Source organism: Hakea prostrata, chromosome 1 (genome assembly GCF_041222555.1).
Source record: "Hakea prostrata isolate BN-2017 chromosome 1, UWA_Hpros_2, whole genome shotgun sequence".
Classification (NCBI taxonomy): Eukaryota; Viridiplantae; Streptophyta; class Magnoliopsida; order Proteales; family Proteaceae; genus Hakea; species Hakea prostrata.
The window spans coordinates 36,194,864-36,212,484 of record NC_142600.1 but is presented as its reverse complement, the minus strand read 5'-3'; the positions used below and the strand labels follow the sequence as shown (position 1 = coordinate 36,212,484).

Sequence of the window (17,621 nt, the reverse complement as noted above, 5' to 3'; positions counted from 1 at the left end):
AAGTCCACCTGGTGTAATTAGGTTCCAAGTTAGACAAAATTTTGAACTCCAGAGCCATGAAACCTCTTCAAAACCCTGCCATTGGTTTGCTTAAAGCCTCCTCTGAACAACTCGAAAATTTTCTTACTCCCTTCAAGTTCTGATCAAAGTAATCAGTTGAGATGTAGCTGGCTTATACCAGAAGCCAAAAAATGACACCCCCCCCCCCCCAAAAAAAAAAAAAAGACACAAACACAAGGTTGACTTCTGAGGAGTTATGATGTTATAAGCATGAAATTGTCCCAAATAATGATGGTATTAATATCAACATTTTGAAGAGGATTTTTATAACCCACATGAGTGCATCAAAGAACATCATTGTAAAAGTCAGTATCTCATAATTTAAAAAATGTTTACGGTAGTCATTCAAACAAGAGATTAACTAACTGAGATAATATCCAAGATCTGTTTATGCAAGTTACCATTTGTCACAAGCACACCACCTGAAGGAAAGATGACCCTTCGCTCAAGTTCATCTGCTGCTAGATCAAGGTGACTCCCTTTCCAGTCAGTAACCTGATTAGATGGTGTTACTTTTACCAGTCTCAACAAATATTGAAGGAAAGGAATAATCTTTGTTCAGGAAAGACGTTAAACTTCACTTAGACATTTATCTTGTCAGGCATAAATGTGTTCTTGTCTTCTTAGGCTATTAATGTATTAAAGAAAATGGATTCCGTTGGCAAACTTCATGGCGGAAATAGCAGTAACAAAAGTTCTTTCGCACTGACTATGGCTTGCTCAAATGCTGTAGCAAGACATTATGGTTTTGTATGGAAGCATTTCTATTTCAAAAAACTGGCTGAGTCAGAAAAAATTCTTCTGCTTGTCATTTTAGGAGTAATGTTTTATGGAAAACCTTAATAAAAATATTTTTCTGCTCTTACAGAAAACAGAAAGATGTCTGAAATGCCATATTGAAAAAAAGAGCTTTCTGTTCGGCTTTTACCAAATTACATTGCCATTCCTTGTCATAATTTCATAACAACATATCTTTTATCCATATAAGAATGAATAGCCCATTGGAAATGACTTAAATTGTTATAGTACTGATTAAGTTCCTAATATTCGAACATCACCATAAAAAAAGGTTATTACACATCACTTTAACTACATAAATAAAGTTGTGATAATAAGCAGTAAAAATCAGACATAAGTTGGCGACAAGAAGTGAAGAAGATAAAAATGGGAGAAACTGCCAACAGGGACCCAGCTTACTGTGGTCTCTCCTCATGATACAATATATAAAATCTAAAAACAAAATTACAGGAATAACATCTTCCTAAACCGATTACAAGATGAAAGAGGAAACCAAAGAAAGCAAAACAATGAAAGCAAACTAGCCTATGGTTAGCTAACTTAAAACTCTAACCAAGGTATAAAAGCCACAGTACATGACTCATCTGTACCTCCATGATACATATAGGTCATATATCCATTAACTTGCTATCATTGTAGACTAGAGTACAAAAAAGGTAACATTCCCCCTAAATCTGAAGTATATTATCATCCATGCCTAGCTTGTAACACACATTTCTGAAAGTAGGGCCAAACAATGGTCATGTAAAAATGTCACCAAGCTGATCTGAAGAAGTAACATATGGAGTAACAATTCTTCTTTAGAATGACAACCTAGACAAAATGATAGTCAACCTCACTATGCTTAGTGCACTAGTGGAAGATGGGAATGCTTGCAATGTAGGTAGCAGCTTGGTTGTTGCAAAAGATGTTCATGAGTTAACTAAACCCAACTTAAAAAGATACAAAGGCAGCCACATTAGTTCAACAGTGGTTTGGGCAATAGCCTGCTAATTAGCTTCTTCACCTGACCTAAAAACTGTTTTTTGTTTCTTGCTCTGTCAAGTTACAACTCAAAAGTTACCTCCCACATATGAACAATATCTGCTAGTAAAACATCTGTCACCATCAATATCAACAGTTGTGCACAAGCTGTATCAGAATAAACTCCTCATGGTGAGACTTAGGGATAACAGCAACAGATAAAGATACTGTGAAGGATCAAAAGGGATAGAACATGAGAATCAGAAATGAAGTGGACAACTGGAAAGGCAGGTAAAGTTTTTGAGTACAGGAATGTACCTTTCCAAACAGTGACTGGTAAGTCGAGGATCTACAAAACAAGGAGCTGGATCAGTTACGGGTTGTGTACATGCTGTAATGAAGGATCTATAGGATGAGGCTGTTGGGACTGTCTCTGCTGGTATACTTGCAAAGAAAAAGCAGGGTCAATAGTAGTAGGAACTGGGATAGGTGTCTCAGTAGTAGATTCTACAGGAAAGAAAAAGGGTATACTACAAGGAATACAGTAAGCAATATATTCAAAGAAAGTGACATCTGCAAACACATTGTCCATGTGAAACAGAATTGAGATGTCAATACCCCTTATAGTATAAGAATAGCCTAGACAAATCCAGCAGGAAAATTATTTCTATTGGGACTTGTCCCAATCAAGAATTAGTGCTAGGGCTTAACTTGTGCCCAAACTACCCTTAATAGACTTGATTAACTTTGCTCTGATACTATGAACTAAAATAGAGTCAAAGAGAGAAGAAAAGGAAGTGGGAGAAAGTGAACAGCAGTCTGCTATACAATGAATACTCTCTATCGCAGGCAGCATCCTCTTATAAAGAGTTACTTCCAAAATTAAAAGGATAGTTTGTTAGGAATTTATAATATTTCTTATGACTTTGTCGCTTATTACTAATTGAAATATGGACTGGAAATACAATAATAACAGAAAACCCCATGAACTCAAACTTAAAATACTAAAATACCCCTAGTTTCCAACACAATTCCAAAGACATGAAGGAGATGAGAGGTAAGTGATGATGTCCTAATGGAGTCCAAAAGACACGGAAACTATGGAGTTATCGAATTCCATTGGATCACTGAATACATATCAAGTAACCACACCCAAACCATGTTATGAAATATCGGCGAGATTTCGCTGAGGAGTCAGTAGAAGACAACACGAAACCATGAAGTGAAGCCAAGAATGCAAAACATCGGCAATATATCACCAAAATCTCATTAAATAGCCGAAATATCGCCAATTTTCCACCTTTTTAAGCAAATGTCGAGCGACATTTCACCCATTCTTAGGCAAATTTTATTCGACTACCCAGAGCTTCTCTCTCCTATTTTCACTCTATTCTTGTTGTTTTTGGTTTGATCTTAGACATTTGGGGGTGGATCTTGCTTCATTATTGCCAGCAATTGCCTTCGTTGCGTCGATCAGGCGGAGTTTCACACAAACCTTGGAGTCTTTTCATTTCAAGGTTAACCATTGTTCTCCAAAGTGAATTTTTACACAATGCACACTATAATGTTGTTGGATGGTTAAGAAATTAAAGTGTGTTCAACACCGTGGGCTGATCTAAGAACTCACGGTGTTGGAATTTTTTTTCGCAAAGTAATTTTTTTTTTCAGCCATAAAAAATTGTACTTGCCTACATTGAAAATGCTTACTTTTTACATGATATATGTCTTGGATGGTGATGGAAAAAAACATATGTGGAACTCTAAGGGCCGATCTACGGACTCATGGAGTCCAAATATTTTTTTCACCTGATAAATAATTATTTTATTTTTAAAAAACTTATTAAAATATTAACAAAAACTATAAATAATTACAGAAAAAAATAAGGGAAAGGGTTTTGAAAATTATAGAAAATATGGAATAGCTATTTATGTGTTTTTCATGTGTTACCCATGTGGTTTCATCACTGGTTTTGGTATGGGCAATCTATTTTCTTACCAAAAAATTTTAAAAGTTCATTTTATATTTAAAAAAAAAAAATACACGGGCAAGGAAAATTTTGGTAGGTACGTACATAATTGTTTTGTTGTCTATAGAAAATTAATTTGGTGTTGTACAGTTACTTATGCAATCATTTTAGATGCAACAATTATCACGTATGCTAGTGGGAGTTAGAGGGGACTGTAGGTATTAGGAGGAGGGTTAACCCAAAATGGCAGTACTGTGTCTATTGATGGAAATAAGAATAAAACACAATGTAATTTATGTGGGAAGAAGTTGAACTCAGATGGCATCAGCAGGTTCAAAGCTCACATCACTAGGAGTTCGAAGGATGTGGCTACATGCACAAAGGCCCATGCAGATGTAGTGAAGGCAAACAGGGAGTTAACGAAAACGAAGGGTAAGAAGAAACCAGAGAGAACGAGAGTGGACAAAGCACTAGATGATGCCGTGCAAGGACCGTCATCATACAAAGTTGATTCAAATTCTGATTGAGATGTTAATCTTATTGATGTGGGGAGAGTTTATGAGAGGGACTTGAGGTGGGCCATAGCAGAGAGTTGGAGATGCACTACTAGGAGCAGGATAGGGCCAAAGCTAAAGCTACAGAAGCTGGTCCCTCAAGGCCTACAAGGGTTGGAGCATTTGGATATGGGGGGAGGGGTGGTATATTTAGTATGTTTAGCAGATCATGGAGTCAAAGGGCCACTCCTCCAAGAGATCTAGCAAGTAGCACCATGTGATTTTCCAAGCTGTGGGGACCCGATCCTAGAGCAAAATCCTGAAGTTTTCAAGAGGAAAGGGGCCAAGTAGCCTAAGATAATAGGTGCATGGAAAGGGCTGAGTAAAAAGATTAAAAGAGCAGTAGCAAAGTAGATGCTCTACAGTTCCATTCCAACAAACACAACCCAAGATCCATACTACAAGCACACAATTGATACTATTATAAATCCAGGTCTTAGATATGAGGGTCCCACCCCTAAAGAGTTGATGAGCACCTTCTTGCATGAGGGGAAAAAGAGCTGCAACACTACGTTGATAGTATAAAACCTTCTGGGATACATATGGATGCACCATTATATCTGATGGATGGATGGACTGGTCTAATGAGAAAGTCCATCATCAACTTCATGGTGTACTATGATAGGAGAACAGTTTTCTTGAGATCTGTGAATGCTACTAGTCATGTGAAAGACCACAGATATATACTTGGTCTCCTATAGGATCGTGGTAGATGAAGTTGGGAAGAAGAATGTTATGCAGATTGTCATCGACAATGGATCCAACTTTAAGGTGGGTGAGGTGTTGATGAATTCATCTAGCAATCATCTCTTTTGGACACCCTGTGTAGCCCATTATTGACCACATGTTGAAGGACATTGGGAAGATCAACATTGTTAGACAAGTAACAAATTTCATTTACAATCATAACACTGCTCTAGACATGATGAGGCAAACATGTAGAGGTGAGTTAGTGTGATTGGTCCGATGAGATTTGCGATGAATTTCATCGGCTTGAGCAGTATACAAGAAAGGAAGTAGGGCCTAAAATCCATGTTTGCATCCTAGGAGTGGTTTGATTGGGTTGGATCCAAATAAGATAACTATCTACAATTTTATTTTACAAAATATTATAGTATGCCTATCTGCTATTTACTAACTTAATATGTTTGTGATAATTCAGTACCTCAAGCAAGTGTCAGGCATAGGGGTCCATCTCATCTAGTGAGTTCTAGAGAAATGTGGGGATTGTGTTATAGACCTTGGAGCCCATTATAAAGGTTTTAAGTATAGTGGGATTCCTCCTTAAGAGGACCCACTATGCCCCACCTATATGCATCCCTTGAGCATATGAAGGTTACCATAAAGAAAGCCAACACAAGAGGCGACCTGGCTTTCTTATGGATTGTTGATAGACAATTGATCGATCATCTTATGAATCCACTGCATAGGGCCAATAAGTAATTATTGTGGGTTGTTGCTTGTTAGATTATAGGGGTTGGTAATTCATTCAATCCTAACTGCAACTGTGAGTTTGTGAATTGTGCAGCCTATTATTTCAACCCCAAATATCATTATAGCAAACATTTGGGAGCAAACATTTGGGGTTGGACACAAACTTGCTCGATGTCGTGATGCAAGTGATTTTAAAGTCGGAGCTGGACCCACATCTCCCATCATTTTGCCATACCGAGGTGAGATATCAGGGATTTCAGACTTAGAACTTGCATTTGATTTTTAAAAAGATTTAGTAAACCATCAATACAAATTATTACAGATAAAGGTGTTTAGGGACACATTTGGATCCTTCAATTCGGATGCTGCTATTAGGGGATGAGAAAACGTTGATTGAGGCTATTACATTTTAAAGATAAGTAGATTATGTGTTAGGCATTAAACTACTAAGTATTAACATAATGTTTTTGTGATAATGCAGTTGAGTGGTGGGTTCTCTATGGTAAGAGTGCATCGAACCTCAAGAGACTAGTGATCAGGATCCTCTCCCAGACTTGCTCCACCTTTGGGTGAGAGAGGAACTAGAGTACATTTAGCATAATCCATTTCAAAAGGAGGCACAAGTTGGGGAGCCATTGCCTGAATGATCTAGTGTTTTGCCACTACAACATGAAGTTGAAGATACAGCATGCTAGGGAACAGGCTGAGAGTGATCGGTATTCGGTAGGACATCAACCTTGACATATTCGAGGTGGGCGGAGAGGAGTAGGATCCCCTCACTAAGTGGTTGATAGAGAGTTGGTGTTGGATTAGCCTAGAGGGAGGCCTCACCAAGAGCTTGCTCGAGTTGCCGGGTTGATGTGGATGAGTTCATGGCATCTCGAGATGAGCAGGCACATACACAGGATTGTGGATAAGGATTGGATGGTGGCACCTGGCACGCACAACAATGATGATTCAGATGACACACTCGCTCCCAGTCCTAGTCTAAATCAGAGGGACTCTAATGATGGTGGTGGTGGAGGACTTCAGGAGCGTTTGCATATTCCATTACCAAAGACACAACAGTGCCCATTAAGATATATCGAGGAGACTCATTTCCACATGCAACCCAAGATCAGGATCATAGTGGTGAGCATCAGCATGGACGTACTACGACCTACAATTGGAAGGGGAGGGGTCATGGGAAGTAGCACAAAGGTGGTTATGATGACGTCACCTTTACGCACAGATAGTACGGTTCTTAAGTAAATCCTTCAGATCCAGGTCCGACAGACAGATTAGCGAGAGCATCGGATTCATGAGCTTGGATAAGTCTATAGGCTCCACATCTGCTTATGGGGCTATTGGTCTTTATGATGATGTCCCTCCCCCTTATGGACATTATGATATAGGTATGGGTATCCACTCTTGTGTTCACACTATGCGCACAGTAATGGACATTATGAGTGTGGTCTCTCGAGGCCAGAGTCAGTAGTCCATACTCGGATGGCAAATAGACCCACCATATGCACACTCACAAGCACCAGCAGCATCACCATCACCACTACAACACCTTCCTGGCCCTATTCTCACTTCCATCACATTGGAGCTCTCTTGGAGGTGGAAGATGACCACTACAGAGCTGCAGTTCAAGACTATCTGACCAACCATCAATATGGAATGACATGGGGTAAGTATGTAGATTGGTTGGGGGAGAGGATGTTGTACACTATGGGTACGATGGAGAGTCAGGAAGGGATGGATCCACCTAGGCACAATACTTGATATTGAGATTTGAGATGATTGGATGACTACTATATACTTGCCTACACTTGTATACTTCTGTTGTATCTTATATATGTACACCTGACTTCACTAGTTTTATAATGAATTGTAGACTTTAGTACGTCTCTTCTTTCTTTAAAGTAAATGAAGATATCTATGTTCTCTTATATATTTGCATGTTTACCCTAATTTAAAATCATGTTCTACACTTCCAGTTTTGCCCAAATATAGTCGGGCATGTGCCAATCAGGAACACCACTTTAGGTGATGTTTTAGGCCAAAATAGCACTCCTAGTGTGTTTATTGGCCTCAAATTAGGCTAGACAACAAAAACAAGGCCAAAATGACCTCAAATACCTCCCAAAACTGGGGGCAAAATCTCACCGAAACCTCCCAAATGTCAGCGAAATTTTGTCGACATTTCGGGGTTTCACCAGGTAGCGAAACCCTTTGTGTTGGCGGAATTTTGCACCTTGACTTAAACACATGACTAGTGACAGTAAAACCATAAAAGTAACTCATAATGTCAAATTGATGCTTTTGCATTCCATTTGGCATCCTAAGAGAGAGAGAGAGAGAGAGAGAGAGAGTCAAAGAGATTATTTGGCAATCAAGTATGCCAATAAAATCAGAAATTTGAGAAATTTTTTGGGGCACAAATTTTCCCCAAATTCAATTCTTCCCTTCAATTGCAGCAGAGAAGACAGCACAGAAGAAACAGCAATGTTAGTGAGTTTGGTGAGAAAGAACAACGAGAGAAGGAACCAAAGGAGAAAGAAAACGTTGTTAAACCGAGGGTTTCCAGGCAAAAATACACCAGCCTTGACCTATCTTTGAGTATGAGATATTCAACAAGCAGTCTTCTGAGACAAGAATGTGGTTGCTTCTGTAACTGGATAACCAGCACCAAAAACCGTTTTTACATATAACGGTTTGGTGTTTCGATGATCTCTACCTTATTGACCACAACTTCTGTATTTATTATCGTCTTCATTGCTGCTCCTCCAGTAGATTTTGATGATTTCGTGAACTTGTTTCCGGATCAAGCCATGAGAGAAGAAGAGGAAGGTTCGGTTTCAAAAGAGGATTGTTCCTGCATTTGAGTGACAGATGGAGAGCTTACAGTCATTCTTTTGAAGAGGTTGTGGTTTTCAGAAGAGGAGTCTGGAGACCTCAAAATATGTCCCTGAGAGGGCTGAGAAATAAAGAGTGACAGAAGACTTAGGAGTTTCTTGAATTCCTGAAGTGTGTCATCCATAATGCAGGCTTTTTTGTTTCTCTAAGGACTTCACATCTGTGATTTTTCTATCCGGTTCATCCCTTCCCCCGTGCCCTCCCAGACCAAAACAGCAAAGAACAGGTGACAAATACATCTCTTTTTCTTTTTACAAATAATGTCTGCCATACAGAGCTAATAAAACCAAAGGAAGAAAACCTTACCTGTCCACCAGCTTCTTGTACACATATCACTCCAACAGCATGATCCCAAGCCTATAATGTAGATTGAGTCAAATATAATTCAGTTATCTGACACATTTTTGCTCCTCCATGTTCCCAATGCTTGATATCTAACATACCTTGATAACAGTTTGAGTCCTTGCTCGAAGAATGAAAACTGAAGCCTTGCCAGAAGCCACCATTAAGTACTTACACAAGCTACAAAAATATATCCATTTGCAGTATTCACTGACTGCATATGTGCCAAATAGAATCTTAAAACAGCATAATGATTGTAATAGTTTCAGGAATTTAAACAACCAGCAATCACATGAGAAAAGAAGAAAAGAACAGAAGTGGGAAAGACCGCTAGAAGATGACCAATCTTTAGGCTTGGTAGTTCCCACCGTTGGATTTATCATTAACAGCATAGAACTTTAGGAAGCTATCCTAGATAGGACAGAAACATTAGAAGAATTAAGTACTAGCTAAATTACTAGTACAATCTTACTAGGAAAGATTTGAATAAATCTAATCTAACAGCTGGCCACTATAGGACTCCACCCCCCCCCCCCCCCACCCCAAAAAAGAAAACAAAACAAAACAAAACAAAAAGACAATGTTAAAGAATTGCAATACCCAATCCAAAAAATACCATTGTTTTGGCTATATATATCCTATTGTAACTCAAATATGTCTGGTACTTGATCCAATACATACGGCGTTGAATTTGGATCTAGATTAATCATTATGATCAAAGAGGAACAGGGTTGTATGACAGAAAATGTAAACAGAACTCAAATGGAGTTCCAAAATCCGAATTAAGGATACGCATCTGGTAACTAATAGCTCACTGAACTCTAACCAAGCATATTACGCTAATCTTGATCTGTCATTCAAATGACCAGAGTATTCATTGTTATTGCAAAAAGCCATCAGGTGCATGTACTTCTGATGTTCTTGCTATATTCTAGATCTTGTTTCATAATTTTCCGATCAAACGGGATGAATTCCTCTGGAGAAATTGATCTAACATCCTGGGATGGTTTTAGTCATTGTACATCTTTTTCCTCCAGGAGTACCTAAACCCTTGTTCTATTTCTTTTATTTTAGTTGAACTTCTTCTCTACTTCTTCTTCTTCTTCTTTTTATTTTTTTTATGCCATCATCTCTGAGCATCAGGGAGTGAGGGTCATACTCAAGCCAGAAACTCCATTGAATCCAAGGAATTATTGTCAGTTGAATATGGTCAAGTCCAGAAGGTATTGCATGCAACCCACCCTCCTAGGCTCCAACCCTACCAATATGAGAAGTACCCCTTGGTTCATGCAATGGCTAAAATTAGATTATGATATTAACAACTATAAAATTACCACATTAATTTGCACCTGTCAAAATGTCATTTTTCCCAAAATTGATGATCAGAAAGTCATGATAATTACCATGGTTTCAGCTGAAACATAAGAAAAATCTTGGGTCCAACCATGGACACCAAAATTTGGCACTTGAACATTTTCCCTAAATACAAGAAACCCCAATACTGTTTGAACCTAAATATACTGGTGTCATGTCTCCTTTATGTGCACAACAACTAAACGACCTTTTCTAAGTGATTGTTGTCTTAGATTCATTGAAGGGGAAAAGAAAAAATTAGATGAAGCATGCCTCAAAAAAGAAAAGAAATAAATTTACAGTGGGCACGTAGTAGGAGTAACATAAACAACATGTGGATTATAATAAAGTTAACGGATGAAGAACTAAACCTTCCACAACATCTTGGTAAAAGGATAACTTGTCTGTCTTCGGCACTATCTTTATTAGTTGTTGAGCTGAAAAAGCGGGATAGCGGCAATGATTCCCAAGTTTGACTATCAGAAATACAAAAGTATGCCTCATTAACCAAGGAACACTTGTCCACAAAGCATTTGAGCCAGTCACTGTGCAGTTCAACTCCACCACCCAGCATATCTGATCGGCTTTTTGTCCATGTTCCACATCCAATATGGGCAACCATAATTATCCCAGATCGAGTACTATCTTCGTGGTCTTTCGCAAATTTTCCTTCCCAATTGGGGCAGCCCATGACCCCTAATACAATTTCCCCTTCAACTACAAGAGCCAGACCTACCTGAAATTTAAGGATACTTAGCAAGGAATATGAGCATTTTTTCAGGGAGAGAGAGAGAGAGGGGAAAAAAACATCCTTCAGGAAATTACAAAGAGCAAAATTTCATAAGCAAAAAGGAATGCTAGATAATTACAGACACCCATGACCTCCTTAAGATTTCATAAAACAAGAGAAAGTACATTCAAGTCCACAAGAACTGGTCAATAAAACTTCATACGGACGAATTTCATCTGCCATGTTATGCTGAAAATTCCAAAATGACATGAAAAAAGCCCTGTTGCCTATCAACCCATATCATGTGACATTTCTTCATATGACCATAATCAAGCACAAGTAGCTGCATAAATCATCCATCAGGTCAAGTGGAAAGAGAATAGATGCTTGATGATGACAATTTACATAAAAAATATCAACCAATTATCTTCTCAAATCTTGAGACAAAGAGCATGTAGTACACCGATGAAACAGAAAATTGTTAACACAAAAGGAACAAAAATGCAACAACCAGAGTACTAAAAATTACTTCTTCTATGACTCCTATAGATCTTATCTTCCATCTGTAGGCATGGTTCGAAGTTTCATGAAATCTGATGAAGTATATCAATTTAACAAATTGATTGGAACAAAAAGACTTGCAGCAACACTAAAAGATGTAAAATTGGACCAAATTTTCAATGTTTCATTTTGAAGTTTCATCTTGTTGAAATTTCAGTCAGAGTAAGGTAATAGAATGAAATTCCACAAAATTTCACCCAAATTCGGTAGTTTTGGTAGTGTTCGACACAAAATCCAGGTCGAAGTTCGACACTACAATATTTCGCTGAAATTTTGATGAAAATTTCAGTGAAATTTTGAAAATTCCAAGGTTTTACTATACGAGCTTATGGCTATAGATATGGAAATGGTGGAGCACATGGAGGTTTATCTACTAATTTCAGTAGTATGTCTGCATGTGCGTATGGGGATAAATCAAGTGCATTATTCGTGGACTACATCTTTGGATATCCATCAGGACAAACACAACCAGTTATGCTAGTTTCATGACTAGTTAGAGTCCATGTTCGTACAACACATTCTTTAAGGTAGGATATCTACTTTATCTTGATGATGCTACCTATAGAAGGGTAGTGACAGACTACATGGATAACCTTATCCATACCATGTCATGTTCTACTATGTCCAATATTCAAAGTACTCCATGACTCAGGGGATGGATCTAGCCCGACGCAACAACTTTTATTAGATTAGACTAGGTCTCATTCATTGTGAATATTTGTTATTGTAGGCATCTGATATTTTGTATGATGTATCTTATTCATTCATTTATTGTTATACATTGTTCATTGTAATTTTTAATTGAATATGGGGTTCTACACTTCTACTTGTACATTGAATTCTACTTGTTCTTGTATTTGTTGTTGCATTTTAACGAAAATTTTAATGTTCTCTTATAAAATAGCCATATTTAGATTTGTGAAAATGCATGCTCCAGAACATCTAGTTTTGCACTGCAGTCAAGCATGTGCTGATCAATAAAGCCACTTTGGGTTAGGTTATAGGCAAAAATAACACTTCCATTGTGCTTATGGGCCTCAAATTAGCCAGACACCAAAACCAACCCAAAGAACACCAAAAACCCACTGAAACCTCCATTGAAATCTTGTACATCTGGAGTTTCACCAGTTTCGCCCATGGCAAAATGAAACAAAAATTTCAAAGTTTAAACATTGGTCTTAAGAATAATAACAGAGTTTCAAATAAAAATCCTCATTGTTTTCTTTCACTACCTAAAACCAAAAGCTCATAATACGCTTATAATTAATTAGCGACCGAAAGAGTAAAAATGTAATTGTATGATAGAAGCAGAGGGAAGGATCTGAGTATTAGGTTAGAAGAATGGGGATAAAAGAGAGGAAGGTAAAAGATGACAGTAGCAAGGAAATAGGATAATATTCTCCTCTACTTTCAAAATGCTTTGCCCTATTACATTTATAGACTAGGATTATTCCTCTATTTTTATGACCATTGTAACCATAATATTTGCTAACACCTAACCCTTTTCTTAGAAATGACATTCCAATCCCAATATTCTCTGACATTTTACCCTCCTATAGTCCTCATAACATTGCCAACTCGCTAGAGAACCTTGTCCTCAAGGTTCAGATGTAACAACCAACAATACATAGTAGATACAACTTCCTTGAATGATGATGTTGTTGTTTCTTGTAGGGTAGACTTCTTGAGAAAGATGAGCTTCCACCCAATTACCAAATCATGATCAATAGATTGTGAAGAGTGGTTGGCTCAGTTGTCTTACTTTTTCATGCACTTGTAGGTCCACTGAACACCTAAAAGTAGGAAGGGATGCTATTTACTTGCTGCTCTACCTCAAAGTGGAAGCCCAGAAGTTTGCTTGGGATTCTCATGTACAAGCTTTAATCCTCATTCGCAAAAACCACCATGTTTCAACTTTCAACAAGACCATGCTCAGAAGTGACCTCAAAGTGTGGGATTGGCAATTTTAATAAATCTGGACTGGGTTGGAATTAATCATTGTAGATAATAAATGCATACTTTTTGCCATACAACACACAGCTGAATTTAGGTCATCAGCTTTAAGTCCCTTTCTTAGGATTCGGGATTCAGTACCCGTAGATTATGGTGAGCCCTCTCTGCCTCCTTGTAGAGACTTCATCTCCCCTTAGAAGTGTTGTATTGTCTTCATCAAAGTCATCTAGGACCTGGACTGAGACTTGACCAAAATCCAACTAAAGTGCAACCAAGACTGACAGTGCATAAACCTTTCTCTCATTGTACAAGAGGATTTGGAACCATATGAAATACACATGAGTCTTCAAGTTCATATGTTTTTCCTTCTGCCTTAGGCTGCAAGATCTTAAACTTAATTCAGAAACACCCAAGACAGTGCACTACCCAAGCAAGTATCTGAACCAATAACAGAACCATATATAATTCCAAGAGTACCTTAACCAATGGGGCAACATAATCAGCTCTGAATGACAGCCAAACCTGATAAAACCAACGTACGCTACTTTGAACCCTCAAAAGTTGGATTAGACTGAAATTCCACATTTTAAGATCTAAAAGAGCTGCCAACCGAACAAAAAAAATTGCAAACCTCATTAACCTTACACTATGCTTAGGTACTTCTCCTCTTCTCAGAAAGAGCACCATTCCTTTTGTTAACGTAACAATCAGTGCAGAGAGCCTTGATACTGACCGGGAGAGGCATGAAGTAGATATGTGAGCAAAACAGATCTCTTGATGCGCTGTGATTTGCCACTCTTGATGCTGTTCTGCAAGTTGAATGGTAATGCTGTTGCTTTGATTCACATCATAGATTATGACAAGCACTAACAGATCCTTGCATTATGATAAATGAGACATTTCCTTGATCTACGTTTAGGTCCGCTAGTGTTGCAAGAGCAAAGACAAGACAAGAAAAACCAGCAGTAGAAGAAGCCATGCCTGTAGCAGTGGGGAAGTTGGTGTAGGGAGCAACTGGTGTATGCAACTTTTGAATGTGTTGAGAAAGAAGATTAGGAAAATGGCTTGCTTATCTTAGAGACATCTAAAGACCTTTTATAATGAAGTGAAGAGTGAGCTAATACATATTTACCCCTTTCTTTTCAACAAGAATAATAAATACACAACCACCCCATTAATGCTCAACCACACTAGCTCTCAACTCCCAACTCTCAACCACTCACCAGTCACCACCCACAATGAATGTGGGAAAGTCTCAACCACACTAGTCAACACTCCCCCTCAAGTTGAGGCAAAGATATTAGTCATGCCCAACTTGCCTACAATAGGAAGGAAAACTCCTTCCTTCAAACCCTTGGTGAAAATATCAACCGCTTGGTCTCCAGACCTCACAAAAGGCATAAAGACCAGACCTTGTTCTAGCTTTCCTTTGACAAAAAATTAGTTGATCTAAATGTGCTTAGTTCGATCCTATTGCATGGGATTATTGGCAATACTAATGGCAGCCTTGTTGTCACAATACAACATCATAGGACTTAGAATTTGAACTCCGATGTCTTCTAGTAGACCTTTCAGCCATAGTAGCTCACAAACTCCATGGACCATAGCTCTATATTCAGCTTCCATGTTGGATAATGCCACCACATTTTGTTTCTTACTCCAAGTAACTAGGTTACCTCCAACAAAGGTACAATAACCTAAAATTGACTTTCTGTCTAGAGACCCCGCCCAATATGCATCAGTATATGCTTCTACCTTTAGATTATCTATTGATGATAATAGTATCCCTTTCCCAAGAGTTCCCTTCAAATATTGCAGTATTCTAGAAACAGCCTTCATGTGAGCTGAGTGTGGACCATGCATAAACTGACTTACTGTCCCTACAGTATCAGTAATATCAGGCCCGGTATGGGATAAGTAGAAAAGCTTCCCTACCAGCCTTTGATATCTTCCATTGTCCACTGGTTCTCCCTCTTTCTCCTTGAGTTTAGCTCCGACCGGGGTATCAAGTGCTTTACATCCCAACATTCCCACTTCAGATAATAAATCTAGAACATACTTCCTTTAGGATAGGTATATACCCTTCTTTGATCGGGCAACCTCAATTCCTAGGAAGTACTGTAGCTTTTTAGATCTTTAATCTCAAACTCTTTGCCAAGAAAGTCCTTCAACCTTTGTAATTCTTCACCATTATTCCTTGTGATAACAATATTGTCCACATAAACAATGAGAAAAGTGATCTTGGTACCTAATTTCTTGACAAACAGTGTGTGATCAGCATTACTTTGCTTGTACCCAATAGAAGCCACTGCTTTCTGGAGATGCCCAAACCAACACCTAAGAGATTGTTTCAACCCATAAATTGATTTAATTAACATACTTTTCCTACAGTGTTGTCATCAGAGAAGCCATGTGGGATCTCCAAATAGACTTCTTCCTCCAACTCCCTATGTAAAAAGGCATTTTGACATCTAGTTGGTGTAAGTTCCAATCTTTGTACACAACTACAGCTCTGACGATGTTTAGTTTTGCAATAAGGGAAAAAGTTTCTTGATAATCAATCCCATAAGTTTGGGTAAACCCCTTTGCAACTAGTCTTGCCTTCAACCCTATTGACCGATCCATCCATATTCTGTTTGACCACAAATACCCACTTACAACCCACAGGTTTCTTTCTTGGAGGAAATGTAACCGACTCCCAAGTATCATTCTTCTTCATTGCCTGTATTTCCTCTACCATAGTTGCCTTCCATTTTTTTATCAACATAGGCTTCCTGCCAACTCTTAGGAACAGAGACAGATGATAAAGAGGATATAAAAGCACAGTAGGAATCAGACAAGGAATCATAAGAAACATATTTAGATATGGGATGTTGGGTACAAGATCTAACTCCTTTTCTATTAGCAATAGGAAGATCAGATAAAAATACCTCAGGGAGAACAATAGGATCTGATGCAGGAGTGGGAGACTGAAGTGGTAGCATATTAACTTTCTCTACCAGCTTGGGCCGACTGGGATACTTCCTCAGATAAGTCTGAACTTTCGTGTTCTAATCAGTTGTGTTTTGAAAGACATCAGTAGCTTGTCTCACATAAGTGGTCTCCCCCTGACCAGGATCCACACAAGGCTAAAAGGAGCCAGAAGGAGAATTAGAATCCTTAGGTAAACTGCCAAAGTCTTCCCCTGGTTAGTAATTTCTTCCTGAACTTCTAAGTTGTGTGTGTGTGAGTCTGTATGTGGAGGAAAGTCCAAGGTTGGAAAAAACACCTCTCGTTTAGGACTCTCCCCCTGGATAGGTGTATAGTAAGGACAAGACTCATTAAAAACAACATCCATACACACAATGATTCTATGGGAAGGAGGATGATAATATTTGTACCCCTTCTGACTAGAAGAATACCCCAAAAATATGCAACGTAGGCCGCAGGGAGCGAACTTACTCTGATAGGCTGTGATTTTGGCATAACACACACATCCAAAAACCTTTAGGAGAATAAAAAATGACGAGTCTTTCTAGAGAATCGCATTGAGACTTTGGAAACCAAGTATCCTACTGGGCATCCTATTCATAAGGTAAAAGGCAGTGAGTATAGCATCACTTCAGTATTGGTCAAGGACATTCATGGCAATCATAATACAACGGGCTATCTCGAGTAGATGCCGGTTCTTTCTTTCAACAACCCCATTCTAGGTAGCCATATTAACACAACTTATCTAGTGTATTATGTTATAGTTAGAGAGATATCTCAGAAACTCACCATCAATATACTTGGTTCCATTGTCATTGCGAAGGATCTTCAGAGCGGCATTGAATTGAGTTTTTATCATATTATGAAAATCACGAAAACAACGAAAAACCTCATTTTTTTGTCTTAAAAGATAAATCCATGTAAAACGAGAGTGACAATCAATAAAAGTAATGAAGTATCGATGGCCGGTAACAAACACACGTCGGCAAGGGTCTCACACATCAGTATGAATTAACTAAAAAAAAATAGATTTTC

The 17,621-nt window shown here is 38.3% G+C and overlaps 1 protein-coding gene across 1 annotated transcript in view; it reads right to left on the bottom strand.

Moving 5' to 3' along the window:
- Positions 1–235: 235 nt before the first annotated feature.
- LOC149028870 (Inositol monophosphatase family protein) overlaps positions 236–17,621 on the bottom strand; it is a 32,192-nt gene continuing 14,806 nt past the window's right edge. Inside the window, exons 6-9 of the mRNA XM_089139254.1 lie at positions 10,744–11,108; positions 9,121–9,199; positions 8,984–9,034; positions 236–555 (exon numbers count right to left, since the gene is read on the bottom strand). Coding sequence (XP_088995380.1) covers positions 418–555; positions 8,984–9,034; positions 9,121–9,199; positions 10,744–11,108 — 633 coding nt within the window. The 3' untranslated portion in view covers positions 236–417. The remainder of the gene's footprint in view (positions 556–8,983; positions 9,035–9,120; positions 9,200–10,743; positions 11,109–17,621) is intronic.